The sequence below is a fragment of the Erinaceus europaeus genome, chromosome 4 (assembly GCF_950295315.1).
Source record: "Erinaceus europaeus chromosome 4, mEriEur2.1, whole genome shotgun sequence".
Taxonomy (NCBI): domain Eukaryota; kingdom Metazoa; phylum Chordata; class Mammalia; order Eulipotyphla; family Erinaceidae; genus Erinaceus; species Erinaceus europaeus.
Window position 1 is genome coordinate 97,516,199 of NC_080165.1, and position 17,274 is coordinate 97,533,472.

The following is a 17,274-nucleotide window of genomic DNA, read 5'->3' on the forward strand; positions in this document are numbered from 1 at the left end:
CAGACAAGGTCAAGTAAAGCCTCTATTTTAACATGCAGCTCTTAGGCAGAAGCTAACAACAAAGCTTACTGGTTGGGGTTGGGCAGTAGTGCAGCGTGTTAAACGCATGTGGTGCAAAGCGCAAGGACTGACGCAACGACTGGCATAAGGATCCCAGTTCGAGCCCTAGGCTCCCTACCTGCAGGGGAGTCCCTTCACAGGTCTGCAGGTGTCTATCTTTCTCCCCCCCCTCTGTCTCCCCCCCCCATTTCTCTCTGTCCTATCCAACAGTGAACGGCATCATCAACAACAACAAATACAACAAGGCTACAACAACAAGGGCAACAAAAGGGGGGAAAATGGCCTCCATGAGTAGTGGATTCATGGTACAGGCACTGAGCCCCAGCAATAACCCTGGAGGCAAAAAACAAAACCAAACAAACAAACAAAAAAACAAAGCCTAGTGGATCTGGATCCTTTGCCCTTAAGGGGTTTCAAACTACAGAAGAGGGGTTAACTAGAACAAGAGATCAAGAGGACACCTCTCCAGATTCAAAGGAGGTCTCGAAACTTTACATCAGGCTCAACCTGACGCTGTTGACTGGCTACGGAAGAAGGGCAAACGCTTGACGTTCAACGCTTGACGTCTCGTTACCCAATCTGGTCCCCTACGCCTACACTGAACTTCTCTGTTCCAGTCTCTTGGAAACAGAGCAGGCAGTCAGCTGAGGTAAAGAACAAACACCTCATCACAGACCCCTGCAAGCGTCAACCCGGCTTTGACCTAGCACCTTATGATTGGGCCCTCCTCGATCGCTATCGAACAGGCCATGGCCAGTGCGCCATGACGCTGGGGAGCCAGAGACGACCCGAACTGCCCCTGCGGCTACAGACAGACTATGACCCACATAGTCAACGACTGCCACCTCTCCAGATTCAAAGGAGGTCTCGAGACTTTACATCAGGCTCAACCTGATGCTGTTGACTGGCTACGGAAGAAGGGCAAACGCTAGAAGAAGAAGAAGAAAGGGCAAACACTAGAAGAAGAAGAAGAGGACACTACTGATCTGGATTGGAGTTGAGGAAAAAGGGAAAGAGATTCCACAATAAGGACTTGGAAGTCACTGGCATCCTGCAGAGGGGGCAAGAGCAGTGAAGGGTGACTAAGTTGAAGAACCCCTTCTTGCTATAGAACCTCTTGTATAAGCTCAATGAGAACTGGCTCTTTGCTTTCTTAGGTACTGGGGAAGGTCCTTACAAAAAAAAAAAAAAAGATTCATAGGGTGCTACAGTGTGGGAGTGGCAGGATTTAGCCAAACTTTTAGTTAGAATCATTCACCCAAATCTGTCATGTGATTGTAGCCTCAGTTTGGGACCTAAATGAATTTTGTAAGGTTTTACCATTGAGTTTCCCTTCCTTTCTCCCTCCTTCCCTCCCTTCCTTTCTTGTCTCCTCCCCCAACCCCTCCACACACACACTAGAGCATTGCTCAACTCTGGTTTATGATGATGCTGGAAATTGAACCTGGGACCTTTGGTACCTCAAGCATAAAAGTATTTTTGAATAACCATTATACTACCTCTCCAACTGTCTTCCTTGTCATTCTATATGAGAGAGACACAAAGAGAGAAGGAAGTACTGTTGTATCATCCATGTAGTACCACTTTTTTAAATATATAAAATGGAAATATTGACAAGACCATAGAATAAGAGGGGTACAATTCCACACAGTTCCCACCACCAGAACTCTGTATCCAATCTCCTCCCCTGATAGCTTTCCTATTCTTTATTCCTCTGGAAGTATGGGCCCAGGATCATTATGGGGTCCAGAAGGTAGAAGGTCTGGCTTTTGTAATTGCTTCCCCGCTGAACATGGGCGTTGGTAGTGCAAAAAGCCCTCGATAGGCCAGGCTGTGCAGCCAGGGAGATTCCATGTGGACTTCTGTTTCCTTTGGCCAACAGCATGATGAGTGTGTTTGGAAGTGGGCAGAGAGGAAATTGCATGGTCTGATAGTTTTCAGAATCATTTGATAAATCATGTGACTTGCTAGTCAAACACTCAGGTCAAAACTCCTGGGTCTTCTACCCCATTGAGGCTATCCCAGCCATGTCTGATATGTTGTCAGCTGTGGTGAGATGCCCCATCTTGGACAGCTCCTTCTGTCTTTTGTGTGTGTTTGTCTACTGGCCCTGAGAACTTTCCAGAGTCCTCTCTACCTGGAATATAGGGCTGCTGTTTTTTTTTTTTTTTTCTTCTTCTTTCTGACTGAACATTAGTGCCCTCACCTACCTCATCCAGCTCCTTACCAAGACCCAGTCATCACAGTCTTGGAGTCACTGGGGATATCTTGTTTTTGGTCTTACTAGTTAGACTGTGCTCTTTGAAGATAACCTCATTAAGTCTTTTTTGAAATCATAGCACCTAGTTGGTGTTTGGTACATAAAAGGTGCTAAATGCCCCTTTTAGCAAGGGTGTCAGTTCAGACCTCAAAATTAGCCTGCAGCAGTGGAAAGGAGGTGGCTTGGTGGTAAAGCACATGCCTTGTGTGCCTGAGGTGCTGGGTTTGATTCCTGACACTACATAAAATGGCAGAGCTGTGTTGTGCATTTTCTCTCCCTCTCCCTCATTCAGAATAAAAATATTAAAAACAAGAAAACTAACTTATACCATGTAATGCATGTGTTATACTATTTGCAGAGCATCAAGGACTCTTGGAATTCAAAGACTAATATATTTATTTTGGAGTTCAAATTTTTAAAATAATGTTTTAGTGGTCTGGGAGGTGGCACAGTGGATAAAACATTAGACTCTCAAGTATGAGGTCCTGAGTTCAACCCCTGGCAGCACATGTACCAGAGTGATGTCTCGTTCTTTCTCTCTCATCCTATCTTTCTCATGAATAAATAAATAAAAATCTTTAAAAAATAAAGATGATAATTTTTGTCTTATTTTTAAAATTATAAATGTTATAAAATAGAATGTTTTAAAATGCATGAGAGTTAAGGTAGCCCTTATAGTTTCTCTCATCCTTTATTTCTAAAGAACTTTCTGTTTTAGTGAACTACAAGACAGTAGCACATCTGGTTCTTTGCATGTACAAGGACCTGGGTTCAAGTCCCCAGTTCCCACCTCCATGGGGGAAGCTTTACCAGCTATGGAACAGGGCAACAGATGTCTCTCTTTCTCTCTTGCTCTCTATCTCCTTTCCCCCTCTCATATTCTCCCTGTTCTATTAAATAAATAAATAGTAAAAAATGTTAACAAAAAATTCTGGGCAAGCTAGGCCTTATAGGACATGTGAGGTGTATCTCTTGTGCACCTTGCACCCCAGTACAGAGCTAAGAAGTCAACCCTGCCTCTGTGTTCTTTCTTCCAGGAAGTATTATGAGGGAGGCCAAGGACTTCGTGCTCCGAACAGAGAAACGGCACTACAACTAGGGATTGCTACGTCTGAGAGGATGCTGGGAATCTGCAGAGGGAGACGGAAATTCCTGGCTGCCTCGCTAACTCTGCTCTGCATCCCAGCCATCACCTGGGTTTACCTGTTTTCTGGGAGCTTCGAAGGTAAGATTGGAAACTTTGCTTAAACAAGCAAGAGGAGAAAAGAGAGAATAGGCTATCCCAGAGTCATGGGAAGAATGTCTATCTTGACTAACTCCACTGACATTTTGTGCAGTGTAGAATATTGATGATGAGGGGGCTGGGCAGTGATGTACCTGGTTGAGCACCCACGTTACTATGCTCAAGAACCCAGGTTCAAGCCCCTGGTCCCCACCTGCAAAGTGAAAACTTCAGAAGTGGTAAAGCAGTGTTGCAGGTGTCTCTGTCTCTCTCTCCCTCTCTGTCTCTCTTATCTCTTGATTTCTGTCTTTATTAACTAAATAAAATCTTAAAATAAAGAGTATTAATGCTAGGGATACTGAGTGGTGGCTCAGCTGGCAGAGTACACATGTCACCGTGCACAAGGATCCAGGCCCAAGCTCCCAGATACCACATGTGAGTTCCACATGAGGAAGCTTCATGAGTGGTGGAGCAGTGCTGCAGTGTCTCTCTTTCTCTCCCACTCCATCTCTTTATCTCATTTCTGTCTCATCCTCTATCAAAGAAAAAATAAGTGCTACCAGTGGAGTTATTGAGGTACTGAGCTCCAGCAATAACTCTAGTATCAAAAATAAATAAATTGATTTCTAGTCACAGAAAAACACTTGCCTGGTTTTATATAGGACAACAGATGGAGTCTGCAATGTGAGGAGAAAAAGATAAAATCAAATCCAAATAAGACTTAGTAAGGGGGCTGGGTGGTGATACATCTGGTTAAGTATATACAGTACCATGTATGAGAACCCAGGTTCAAGCCCCGGGCCCCACCTGCAGCAGGGAAGCTTCACAAGTGATAGTAAAGTGCTTCTTTCTTTCTTCCTCTCTGTCTCCTTCCTTCTCAGTCCCTCTCTGTCTCTACCAAAAGTGAATAAAAAAGGGAGGTGATGACTGTAGGGAGCAGTTGATTTGCCATGCAGGGACTGAGCCCCAGAAATAACCTTGATGGCAAGAAATAAAAAATAAAAAAGTTCCACAATGCTGGGGCTGGACTGGGTGCATGTTTCTCAAAGGTCAAACATCAGCTGTGCCAGCCCTGCACTGTGTGAGAGCTAAGGTCAGGCCCTGCAGAAATCCCCTCACTGTTCGTGGAGCCAGATGTGTCATTCATCCTGCCATGACTCCATTCATTTCTTTGCACGCTCCTCCTTCCCTTGTAAATATTGCTGGGCTGGCGTTTAACATGGTTGTGAGCCAGGAGCTGGGGATGCAGTGATAACAGACCCATCTCAGTGTGTTGCAGGAGGCTGCCGGGCTCTCATTTGATCTCTGTGCATTGTGAATGCCCTGTGCATTGTGAAGGCTGGGTGGAGGTGGGGAGGTGGCGATGGAGGTTGGAGATGTCAGGCCTGACTAGGCCTGGTGGAGGACTAGACTTTCTGACCCTCCTGCCCAGTGTGGGAGAGCCACCAACAAGTTGTCCCCCACTAAGCAGATGAAAACAAGTGTTACTTCCTCTCACTTTCCAGAAATAAGTAGAAAGGGCCAGACTAGGGGCCAGGTGGTAGATAGTCCCTGATTAAGCACACACATTACCATGCACTAGGACCCAGGTTCAAACCTCTCCAGCACCTACCTGCAGTGGGGAGGGGACTCTTCATGAGTAGTGAAGCAAGCCTGCAGGTATCTATCTTTCTCTCTCCCTATCTCCTCCTCCCCTTTCAATTCCCCTGTCCTATCAAATAAAAATTTAAAAAAAAAAGTAAAAGAAGAAGAAAATAAGAATTGTAGGAAATTATATCATAAAGAACAGATAGGAGGCCAGGTAGTAGTGCACCTGGTTAAGTGCACACACTACCATGTGCAAGGACCCAGCTCTGAACCCCACCCCACTTCCCACCTACAGGAGGGAACTTTATGAGTAGTGAAACAGATTTGCAGGTGTCTCTTTGCTCTATCTCCCCCTTCCCTCTCAAATTTTCTCTGTGTTATCAAATAAAATGTCTAATGGAGAAGTAATTACAGAAGCCAGACCTTCCACCTTCCACACCCCATAATAATCCTGGGTCTGTGCTTCTAGAGGAATAAAGAATAGGAAAGCTTTTAGGAGAGGGGATGGGATATGGAACTCAGGTGGTGGGAAATGTGTGGAATTGTACCCCTCTTATTCTATGGTCTTATTGATATTTTTTATTTTATAACTTTTTTTTTTTTAAAAGAAAATACCTAATCAAAAAACTCAGTACTTTTTTCTCTATAGGAAAACACCAGTTTTCCCTTACATGTGAATAAAATTTCTTCTTTTTTTTTTCTCCTTTGGTTGTTTGTTTTGTTTACCAGAGCATTACTGAGCTCTGGCTTATGGTGGTTTGGGGAACTGAACCTGGGACTTTAGAGCCTCAGGCATGAGAGTCTCTTTGTATAACCTAACCCTGAATAAAATTTCTTTTCTCTAAAAAAAAAAGAATGGGAAGGAAGGAACAGGAAAAAGAATGGAAGGGGGAAATGGCCACCAAGAGGAGTGGATTTGTTGTTCAGGCACCAAGCCCCAGCGATAACCCTGATGGCAAAAAAAATAAATTAATTAAATAAATAAATAAATAAATAAATAAATAAATATCCAGTACAGTCTGGCCACTCTTCCAGTCAGCAGTCTCATAGACAGTTGCAGGGTGCCAGGTTCTGCATTTTGAAGATGATTCTCTGAGCTTCAGGGTGGAAAGGAATGGCAGTATGGCAGAGCACATGAGATTTAAAAAAAAAAAATTCAAATAAAAAAATCTGTCTCAAAATAGTCACCACTGTGTTTTTCAACATTTCCTTGATGCATGATTTTATTGACAGCTCAAGGCTACCTTTTAATTAGGAGTTCTGCTTCACTTTGCTGAGATTTGCCTTGAGTTAGCTGGTCTGAATATAAATGAGGTGGGGCTCTGTCCCCAAAGAGTAGGGAAGGGCCCTGTGTGACACACTCCTGTGACTCTCCCCACCCAGTGTAGGCCTGGGCTCCTGCAGCTTCCATCTAAGCAGCCTAGCAGAACCAATGATGCTATGGGTGAGTGTGGATTTTTGGGTAAAGGAATTGTCTGGGGAGGAAAGTGAGGTGTTATTGATCTCCCAGGGTTGATGCAAGATGCCTTATGAGTGAAAATCAAGGGCAGTCAGTGATATATAAGTTCAGTATGTTAAAAGACTTGCTTTTGATGGTGCACAGACTGTTGAGGATGCTGATAATAATAATACTAATGAGACTATAGTAGTAATAGCAGTGATGTTGATAAGAACATAAATTGCTGCGCTGGGGAGACAGCATAACGGTTCTACAAACGGTTCTACAAAAGACTTTCATGCCTGAGGCTCCAAGCTCCTGGGTTCAGTCCTAGCACCACTGTAAGCCAGAGCTGAGCAGTGCTCTAGTGCTTCTGTTTGTATCAACCTTATTAAGATAAAATGAATAAAATATTAAAGTTGGAAAATTTTTTAAAAAGAACATAAACCACAAAAATTGTTTTTTCTTTTTCTAGAATTTCTTTCCTTTTTTTTGAATGGATTTTAGTTGATAAGACAGAGAGAAATTGAGAGGGGAGAGGGATATATATATATCTATATGGAGAGAGAGAGACAGAGAGAGTCAGTTCTATAGCACTGCTACCTGGCTCCTGAAGCTTCCTTTCACTCCCCAGGTAGGGACTGGAGGCTTGAACCTGGGCCCTTGCACATTGTAATATGTGTGCTCAATGACTTTCCCAGTCAGATTGGCACGCAATAGAAAGCTTAGGATCAATCAGGTGCCCTGAATCTATGCAGGAATGAGGCAGGCAGCTAGAGACCCAGCGCTGCATGGGGAGTATCAGTCTGTTCAGTGCTGGAGTGAGCTTTCCTGGAAGGTGGTGGTGAGAACAGAGCAGGAGACACAGCACAGTGTGGGAGGGAGCAGGCCGTCTGGCACATTTGGATAGGATGAGTGACCTCCTCTACCTCTCTTGATCCAGAAATCCTGAGAGTATAGAGAAAATGTCTGAGGGCCACCAGGCGGTGGTGCATCCAGTTAAGCTCAAGTTATTACCAAGTGCAAGGACCCGGGTTTAAGACCCCACGACCCCACTCACCACCTGCAGGGATTCTGCTTCACAAGTGGTGGAGCAGGTCTGCGGGTGTCTATCTTTCTCTTCTTCTCTCTGTCTCCCAGTCCTCACTCAATTTCTCTCTAATAATAGAAAAAAAAATGAAAGAGAAAAGGCCCTAGCAAGGAAACCAGGGCCAGCTCCCAGAGCTCCTGCTGACCTCAACACACTTCCCGACAGACCATACAGATGTTCTCCTCTCTGTGGTTAAGCGTAACACTGCAATCCATATATTGACACCCTTGCATTTTCTGTTTCCATTGTAAGTAGTATCATAAATAAGGACAGAGTTGCTGTGTGCCCTGCTGCAAATATCATTCATGCTTTAGGTAGGCTTCTTAATGTTTCAGCCCTGTTTAATTTTATTGATTTGTTTATTTTATCAAGATTTGTTGTTGTTGTTTGTTTTTTAACCAGAACACTGCTCAACTGTCTTAAGGTGGTACGGGGGATTAAACCCCAGAGACTCAGGCATAGAAGGAAGTCTTTTCACATAACTATTATGCTATCTCCCCAACCTTAATCCTGCTTAATTGTGACGAATCTTCGGAGAGCAGCCTCTAGAACTCTCCATGAGTGGGATTCAGACACTGTTGGCATCAGGATTTGGAGTTGAGTCTCCACCAGCCCCATTTTCTCCTCTTTCTTTCTTTTAAATTTGTCATCACTATGGTTCACCATTCCAGGCTGACTTTTTCAGTGGGTGGGGGAGGGAGAGAGAGAGAGAGGAAATTGAATTGGAAAGAGATCAGATACCATAGCACCAAAGTTTCCTCCCGCCTCCTTCCCCTTCCCCCGCCAGTGGAGAAGCCAGGTTTGAACCTGGGTCTTAGGTATGGCAAAGCAGGTGCACTATTTTGCCAACTCCAGTTTCATCCCTCTTCATGGGGCCTTAGAAAATTCTGACCAGAAAGGAGTCCAGCCATAGGGCTTTGAACCCCAATTCCACCAGGACCCAAAGACTTTGTCACCAGGAATCTTGCTTTTATATCATCACTAAAAGGGAAGTGAATCTGGAACAAACCAGAGGAAGCCAGACACTGTTTCTCTTATCTGGGAGAACAGAGGGGGAAAAAAAGGAAGGACACTCGGAAGTAGTAATAGATATAGATATAACTTGGGAGGAAATGAAAGCAGGACTATAAAAAAAATGGGGGGAAAATCTAGGGGTAGCGGTTATATAAAGACATATATATATGTCTAAAGCTCCAAAGTCCCAGGTTCAATCTCCCACACTACCATAAACCAGAGCTGAGCAGTACTCTGGTTAAGAAAAAAAACAAACAAACCAGGGAGTCAGGCAGTAGCGCAGCGGGTTAAGCACACATGGCACAAAGCACAAGGACTGGCGTAAGGATCCCAGTTCGAGCCCCCGGCTCCCCACCTGCTCCCCACCTTCACCTACAAGTGGTGAAGCAGGTCTGCAGGTGTCTATCTTTCTCTCCCCTTTCTCTGTCTTCCCCTCCTCTCTTGATTTCTCTCTGTCCTATTCAACAATGACGACATCAATAACAGTGATAATAACTACAACAATAAAACAAGGGCAACAAAAGGAAATAAATAAATATTAAAAAAACATAAACTATCTATGTAGATATAGATGTACTGATATAGACAGGTATAGAGATAAAGCCAACCCATATCTGCAACCACGAGTTGCAGTTTCCAATGGAGGGGATGAGGACACAGAGAACTCTGGTGGTGGGAAAGGTATGGAATTATAGCCCTATTATCTTATAATTTTGTGAATCAATATTCAATCACTAATAAAGGAAGGAAGGAAGGAAGGAAGGAAGGAAGGAAGGAAGGAAGGAAGGAATGTTGTCTGGGTTTGCAGGAAACAGCCACTGGTAAGCTGGGCCGTCTCTGTAAGCACTGTCTGTCTGTGACTCTGAGGTCTCACCACAGGCTTCTGCAGCCTCCCCTCTCCTGGCTGTGACTGCAACTCAAATAGTCTAAGTTCCTCCCTTTGAATTTGGATCGGGACTGTTATTTCCTACCGGGCACACACTTTTTTCCTGGAACTTGGTGGGTTTTATTGTTGGGGGCCATTCTCTCTTTTCTGTCCCTAGAGGAGAAGCACTCAGCTGTTACTGAGTTATCAGCATGTGGAACCAGGGTGCCTTTTCAGCCATTCAGAAAACAGTTCGCACACACCACCCTGCAATAATTCATAACCTGTCCCTTGCAGGAGCTCCCCTCAGGTGAGGGTGAAATAGGGTAGCCAGGAAGGTGGAGGGGATCTTTGAAAGTAAACATCTTCAAAAGGTGCTGTCCTAAACATTTAAAATCAGTGTCATAAAGAGGCACCAGATATTAATTTCTGCATCCAGTTCAGCCTGCACCACATCTTGTCACCACCTCTTGTCTTGTTCCTAAAGTGGCCCACAAGAGGTTTTATGCTTATATTCCTGATGGAAGTTACCGGTGATGGTGAAGAGGGGTCTCTACTACATATCTAACTCCATCATATCTATGTTGGAATCCAAAGATTCCCTGACTAGGGCCCCAAATGATGGGGTGTCCAGTATTTACCAAAAAGGGCCATCATTAGATGAGCCAAGGAAAGCACTTTCTTTATGATTATGAGGAGGAAAGGACAAAGAGCACAGGAGAAAAGGACTAGGGGATTCCTGGGACTTTTTTTTTAGATAAAGACAGTGTGGGTGGGGTAGGGGGGTGGGACCACAGCACCTAAACTTCCTTCATTGCAGTGAGGGCCAGTTAAAGCAACATACTATCTAAGTGAGCTATTACACTGGCCCGTCTGAGGCCTTTCATCTGAGTCCTGTTTGTTTCTCACCTTCTTACCTTACACCTGTCCCCCACCCCACCCCTCAGCCCTGAGAACATTCCAGGAAATCTGTGAATTCATACTGTGCCTGTCCTAGTGAGTAAGTTATGGAAGGTTTTAATCTCCCCCAAGGCTATGCTGTGTGACAGCTCGGATGGCTGCAAAGCTATTTTGTCTCCCTGCCAATGGCCCAAATGGATCACTTAATAAGGATATTATGGGGTAGAGGAACAGCGGATGCTGAATGCAAAATGAAATAGAAGCTGTAACATGAAAGTCGTATTGATTTTCTTCTCAATAGATTAGAAATGAAGAGCTTTCTTAGCCCGTGCTTAATAGCCATTAGTGCTGAATATAAGCAAAACCCCACAAAGCATGGGCATGTGAACATGAGCAAGCATGAGTGGCATCCAAGCCACAGGGCACAGAGGGGCTGCTGGTGTCTGTGGTTTTCATTTGGGGCCAATGGAATCTGAGAGGCCTTTTGATTTATTAGTTTGTGAGATGCTTACTGAGGTCACCACTACTTTTCATTAAAATTAAAAAATATATATATTGATGCCTCAATAAAAATTATATATATATATATATATATATATGTATATATATTTGATGGGGAAAAATTGAGGAGAGAATGGGAGAAAGAGAGATAGCTACAGCATTCTTTCACTGCTTGTAAAGTTCCCATTTTCCAGTCTCCATTTCCTCTTTCCCCCTGTAGATGGGGCCTGGGGTCTTGAACCTGAGTCCTTGCTCATGATATTGGGTGTGCCATTGTCCAGTCCCTTAATTTTCTTTAAATTTTTTTTTAAAAAAGCTTTATTCTATTTGATAGGACAGTGAGAAATTTAGAGGAAAATGGGAAATACAGAAAGAGAGAGAGAGAGAGAGAGCACTGCAGACCTGCTTCACTGTGTGTGAAGCTTTCCCCCTGTGGGGACCAGGAGCTTGAGCCCAGGTTCATGCACATTGTAATGCCTGCACCACTACCTGGCTCCCAACGCTTGAAATTAAAAAAATTATTAATTAATGATAGAACGGGAAAGGGAGAGCCAGAACATCCCTGGAAAAAAATTAACAAAACCATAGGGTAGGAGGGGTACAACTCCACACAATTCCCACCACCCAATCTCCATATCCCATCCCCTCCCCTGATAGCTTTCCCATTCTCTATCCCTCTGGGAGCATGGACTTTTTAGTCCAGTGCTTTAGTCATTGTGCTACCTACCTCCTGGGCTATTAATTTTTTAAAAATATTTTTATGTATTTATTATTGGATAAAACAGAGAGAAATTGAAGGAGAGGGAGAGATAGAGAGGGAAAGATACAGAGAGATACCTGCAGCCCTGCTTTACCACTCATGAAGCTTTCCCCCTGCAGGTGGAAACCAGGGGCTTGAACCTGGGTCCTTGTGTACTGTAATGTGTGTGCTTAACCAGATGTGCCACCACCAGGTCCTCTACTAAAATTTTTGAGTTCTTTATTTTATTAGATAGAGCCAGAGAGGAATCAGAGTACTGTCTAGCAGAGACTGAGCCAAGGACCTTTGGGGCCTCAAGAATGCAAATCTATGCCCTAACATGCTGAGCCATCCTCCTGGCTCTGACCTCTACATTTTTTACACTCAGACTTTGAATTTGGGCGTGGGGGGGTTGGGGGATGGAGAGGGTGAAGAGAGGGTTGGTAGGAAGTTTCATCTTTGGGACTTTACCAGTCTGGTCTGACTTTATCACATAGAAACTCTGAGACAGAGAGGTAGAAAGACTGGGCAAGAGACCACAGACCAGCAGCTTCCTTCATTACTGTGGGGGCCAGCCTCTAACCTGGAACAGCTTCTTGGCAAAGCACCACATTATCTTTTTTTTTTTTTTTTTAATTTTTTATTTAAGAAAGGATTAGTGAACAAAAGCATAAGGTAGGAGGGGTACAACTCCACACAATTCCCAACACCCAATCCCCATAACCCACCCCCTCCCATGGTAGCTTTCCCATTCTCTATCCCTCTGGGAGCATGGACCCAGGGTCATTGAGGGTTGCAGAAGGTAGAAGGTCTGGCTTCTGTAATTGCTTCCCCGCTGAACATGGGCGTTGACTGGTCAGTCCATACCCCCAGTCTGCCTCTCTCTTTCCCTAGTAGGGTGTGACTCTGGGGAAGCTGAGCTCCAGGACACATTGGTGGGGTCTTCAATCCAGGGAAGCCTAGCACCACATTATCTTAAGTGAGCTCTTTTGCTGACCCTCAACCTTGGATCTTAAAACAATAAGGGCAGTCTTGCTGTCGTGGAGAAAATGACCCTGATATTTTAGTTGGCTGCATTTCATGGAAAAGCTGGAAACTCGGACCAACGTCAGTGAATCTGGTTTCTGTGAATTCCAGCAGCTTTCTTGTATTAGCTGCTGTAATTTCCTGTAGCTGCTATAATGAATGACCACAAACTTAGTGGGGTAAGGGGGAGACCCCTTATAAATGTATTATCTTATAGTTCTGGTTGCCAGAAATGCAGATACAGTCTCATTAGACTAAAATTCTAGATTTCTCCTCTTTATTTTCCCGTTTGTTGTCCTTGTTTTTATTTTTAATGTTGTTGTTGTTATCATTGTTGTTATTGATGTCCTCATGTTGTTAGATAGGACAGGGAGAAATGGAGAGAGGAGGGGAAAACAGAGAGGGGGAGAGAAAGATAGATACCTGCAGACCTGCTTCACTGCCTGAGAAGCGACTCCCTTACAGGTGAGGAGCCAGGGGCTCGAACCAGCAGGTCCTTGCGCTTCGCGCCATGTGTGCTTAACCCACTGCACTACCGCCTGACTCCCAGATTTCTCCTCTTGAACTCTGTGGGTGGGGGCTCTCTTGGCCTTTTTCAGCCTGTTGTTTTCCTTGGCTTGTGGCCCCTTCCTTTGTCTCCACAGTGAGAAGTGACATCTTCAGATCAGTCTCTCTGATTGTGACTACTTAGCTCATATCTCCTTCAACTCTGATCCTCTTGCTTCTCGGGAAGCAATTACAGAAGCCAGACCTTCCACCTTCTGCAACCCACAACGACCCTGGGTCCATGCTCCCAGAGGGATAGAGAATGGGAAAGCTATCAGGGGAGGGGATGGGATATGGAGATTGGGTGGTGGGAATTGTGTGGAGTTGTACCCCTCCTACCCTATGGTTTTGTTAATTTATCCTTTGTTAAATAAAAAATAAATTAAAAAAAAAGACGCTTATTATGAGATTGGGTCCATCAATTTTTTCCAGGATAATTGACCTGAACTGTCAACTTAATCACACCTGCAGAATTGTCAACTCAGAATTGTCAACTTAATCACACCTGCAGAATCCCTTTTTCCATGTAAGGCAACCTATTCACAAGCTGTGAAAGTTGGAGTGTACATAGCTTTGGGAGTCATTGAATCTCCCAGTTGATTTCTTCCACACACTCTTCCATCCTCTTCATATCTTGTGGAAACAATCAAAGGGATATTGTACCATCCCACTTTCTTCTCTTCCTTCTTCTTCTTCCTCTTCCTTCTCTTCCTCTAATTGTTACCCAAGGGATATTGCTGGGGCTAGATGCTAGCACTATATATCTGCTGCTCCTGGCAGCCATTCCCCCCCCTTTTTCTTTCTATTTTATTTGACAGGACAGAGAGAAATTGAGAGGGGAGGGTGAAGAGGTAGAGAGAAAGAGAGACACTTGTTTACAGTAAGTGTTTAATTAATGACCAATGATTAAGATTTTTCTGAAAACAAAGACTTAGAATGTCTGCTCTTTGGAAGTTTGATGTTAAAGTGTTTTCATTTAAGATGCCAATTTAACAAGAGGAAGAGGGAGAGATCTGTTGGGTTGAGTAGCCTCTCTATTATTATTATTTATTGCCACCAGTGTTATCACTGGGGCTTGGTTGCCTGCATGATGAATCCACCACTTCTGGTAGCCATTTTTTCCCTCCCTCCCTTCCTTCCTTTCTTCCTTCCTTCCTTCCTTCCTTCCTTCCTTCCTTCCTTCCTTCCCTCCCTCCCTCCTTCCCTTCCTTCCTTTCTTTCAATTTGATAGGACAGAAATTGAGAAGGGAAGGGGTGATAAGAGAGGGAGAGAGACACCTGCAGCACTGCTTTACCACTCTTGAAGCTTTCCTCCTGAGGGTGGGGAGCAGGGGTTTGAACCAGTTCCTTGCACATATAACTTGTGCACTCAACCGGGTGTGCTACCACCTGGCCTTTGGCTTATTTATTTTTAAACCATCTGTTTACTTTGTCAAAAATCACTGGTATTATCCCCTCAAAATTAAGCAGAATCATCATGTCTCTCTCTTTCTCTCTGTCCCCTCTTTATCTCTCTACCCCTCCACCCCGTCTCTCTCTCATTTTTCATTGAGAATCACTTCTACAGGTAGACTTTCAGACAGAAAGGGAAACAACACAGCACCAAGGCTTCCCTCAGTGCCTCAGTACTCCCCTGTAGAAGACCAGGGACTTAAACCTGGACAGCCTGAATGCGAAGGTGGGCACACTCATAGATGAACTCTTGCTAGTTTCATGACCTGCTATCCTATCTCTAGTTATACACCAAAGAGATCTGGCGCCCTTTTTTATACCAGTTATATTCTAGAATGTTCACATTAGCACAGTATGTCTTGGTGCCAACAGGAAATTCTTGAAATGTTAGTTCACAATAAATTAAACACATAATGGCATAGCTGTATAGTGCAGAATACTATACCGTAATGAAAATGAATACATTTACAGTCTTAAGCCAAAGGAGACAGGTAGAGGTACATTCAGAATTTCCAAAATTCACAGGTAAATTCAGAAATTCACCTGGGGTAGAATAAAGAGTGGGACAGAGTAGAGGGAAGACTTTTAAAAAAATTGTTATTGATTTAACAATGATTGATAAGACTGTGGGATAAGGGGTACAATTCCATACAGTTCAGTTCCCACCACCAGAGTTTCACACTCCCACCTTAGAAGTTTTCCTATTTTTTATCCCTCTGGGAGTATGGACTAAAGATCTTTATGGGGTGCAGAAAGTGGAAGGTCTGACTTCTGTAATTATTTCTCCACTGGACATGGGCGTTGACAGGTCAATCCATGGAGGGAATACTTTTGTTCTTGTTATCTGTTTGTTGTTTACAGATGTGAACTCACTTTGACAAGTCATCAACACATTTATTTCTGATTTCTTTTATGCTTACTTTTCAGTATGTCATTTTTTAAAACAGTTCTTGCAGCTCTGGGTATTAAGTCTCTGCGTTTAAAGTGATTTTTCTGGGTTGTGCATCCTTGGCAAATGAGAAGAATTTTATTAACCTTTGGGATTTTCAAATCTGTGTCACTGTTTAACTTTGAAATTCAAATGCCTTTTACACATGAAACTTTTCTTTGGGGAGAGATGTTTAACACTTATGTTTTACCACGTCTCCTTTCTTCCTTCCTGATCTGCCTCACCATTTGGATGCTTATTACCCCTGTGAGGGTCTGATCACAGTGCTGACTTTCAGATCTGAATTTTGCTCATAAACCCTTAATTCTGAAAGCATCTCCGTTAATTTGGAACAAGACCAGTGTTCTTACCAGAACAGTAGCAGTGACATAGCTCCTGTAGGTCTTGAAGCAATGTGATTTCCTGATGTGGACTCTAAGCCACACTGAGTAATTTTCCCCATGTACACTAGTCACCAAATGTGCCTCTTATAAAACCCGAGTGCCTGGAAAGAAAGGAAGTTTTTACATAGCGTATTGTTAAAGTAATAGAAACATGAAAAGGGTGTGTACTATTTAAGTTATAATTGCTATTGCTTTCCCTCATTGCATTATTGTTAGTAGTATTTCATTGTCAGATCACTTCTCAGCTTTGACTTATGGTGTTGTGAGGGGATTGAACCTGGGTCCTTGTAGACTCAGGCTTGAGAATCTCTGCATAACCATTATGCTATCTACCCCCTGCCCTCATTGATTTCTACGTAGGGATCAGTTGCCTTTTCTGACTCACAATTCTGGTGAGTTTGGCCTAACATATACATTTACCATTTTTGGAATTTGTTATTAATAGTTAAAAATGAAGAGCTAGCGCATCATATCAGATCTGAGACTTACCCTAAAAAAGTGGAAAGATTGGGGGTTGGGTGGTGGCACACCTGGTTGAGTCCATATACTGCAGTGCCCAAGGACCTGGGTTCAAGCCCCGGATCTCCACCTGCAGGGGGAAAGCTTCAGCAGTGAGAGCAAGACTGCAGTTACCTCTTCTTGCCCTCTCTGTCTTCTTTTCCAGTCAAATAAATTTAAAAAAAAAATTAAGTGGGACTATCTAATAAGCTGGACCCTCCTGCCATCCTAGTCACCATGGTATCTACCTCACTGCCCAATGTGTGAATGCTGCAGTCTGTCACAGACCCCACTATCAGGCCAAGAGTCAGGTCTGCTGGCTGAAGAGAGGTTTGGGGAGGTGAGGCCCTTAGCATGTGGAAGAAAGCACACAGAGCCAGGGAGAAAGGGAAAGAAGCTGAGACTGTTTGCCAGCTCCTGCCTTTATTGCTGAAGGAGAAAAGAGGCTGCCAGGGCCACCAGGCCAGCGGCCCAGACTGTCCAGCCCCCGTGCCTCCAGGCCAACCTTTTCTGTCTATCCTTCTCTGTCTTCTGTTTTCATCTCCTTCGTATTCTTTGTGGAAGCAGCCTTTATACCATTAGCTGGCATCACATCATTTACGTCAGGTATAAAAGGTGTTGTGTGCACAACACAGGCTTTGAGCCAGGGCATGGCCCTGTCCCACCCAACACCTCACCTTTCCTTGGTGGTTCCTGTCTCACCACTCATTCTGCTGTTGAACATAGAGCTGGATTGATAAAGAA

General features: G+C 43.9%; 1 protein-coding gene across 5 annotated transcripts in view; it reads left to right on the plus strand.

The window, feature by feature from the left end:
- Positions 1 to 17,274, plus strand: part of LARGE1 (LARGE xylosyl- and glucuronyltransferase 1) — a 705,604-nt gene that overhangs the window by 166,264 nt on the left and 522,066 nt on the right. For all 5 annotated transcript variants that reach the window (XM_060190108.1, XM_060190109.1, XM_060190106.1 and 2 more), the window contains one exon: positions 3,358 to 3,545. In XM_060190108.1, the coding sequence (XP_060046091.1) occupies positions 3,358 to 3,545 (188 nt within the window). The remainder of the gene's footprint in view (positions 1 to 3,357; positions 3,546 to 17,274) is intronic.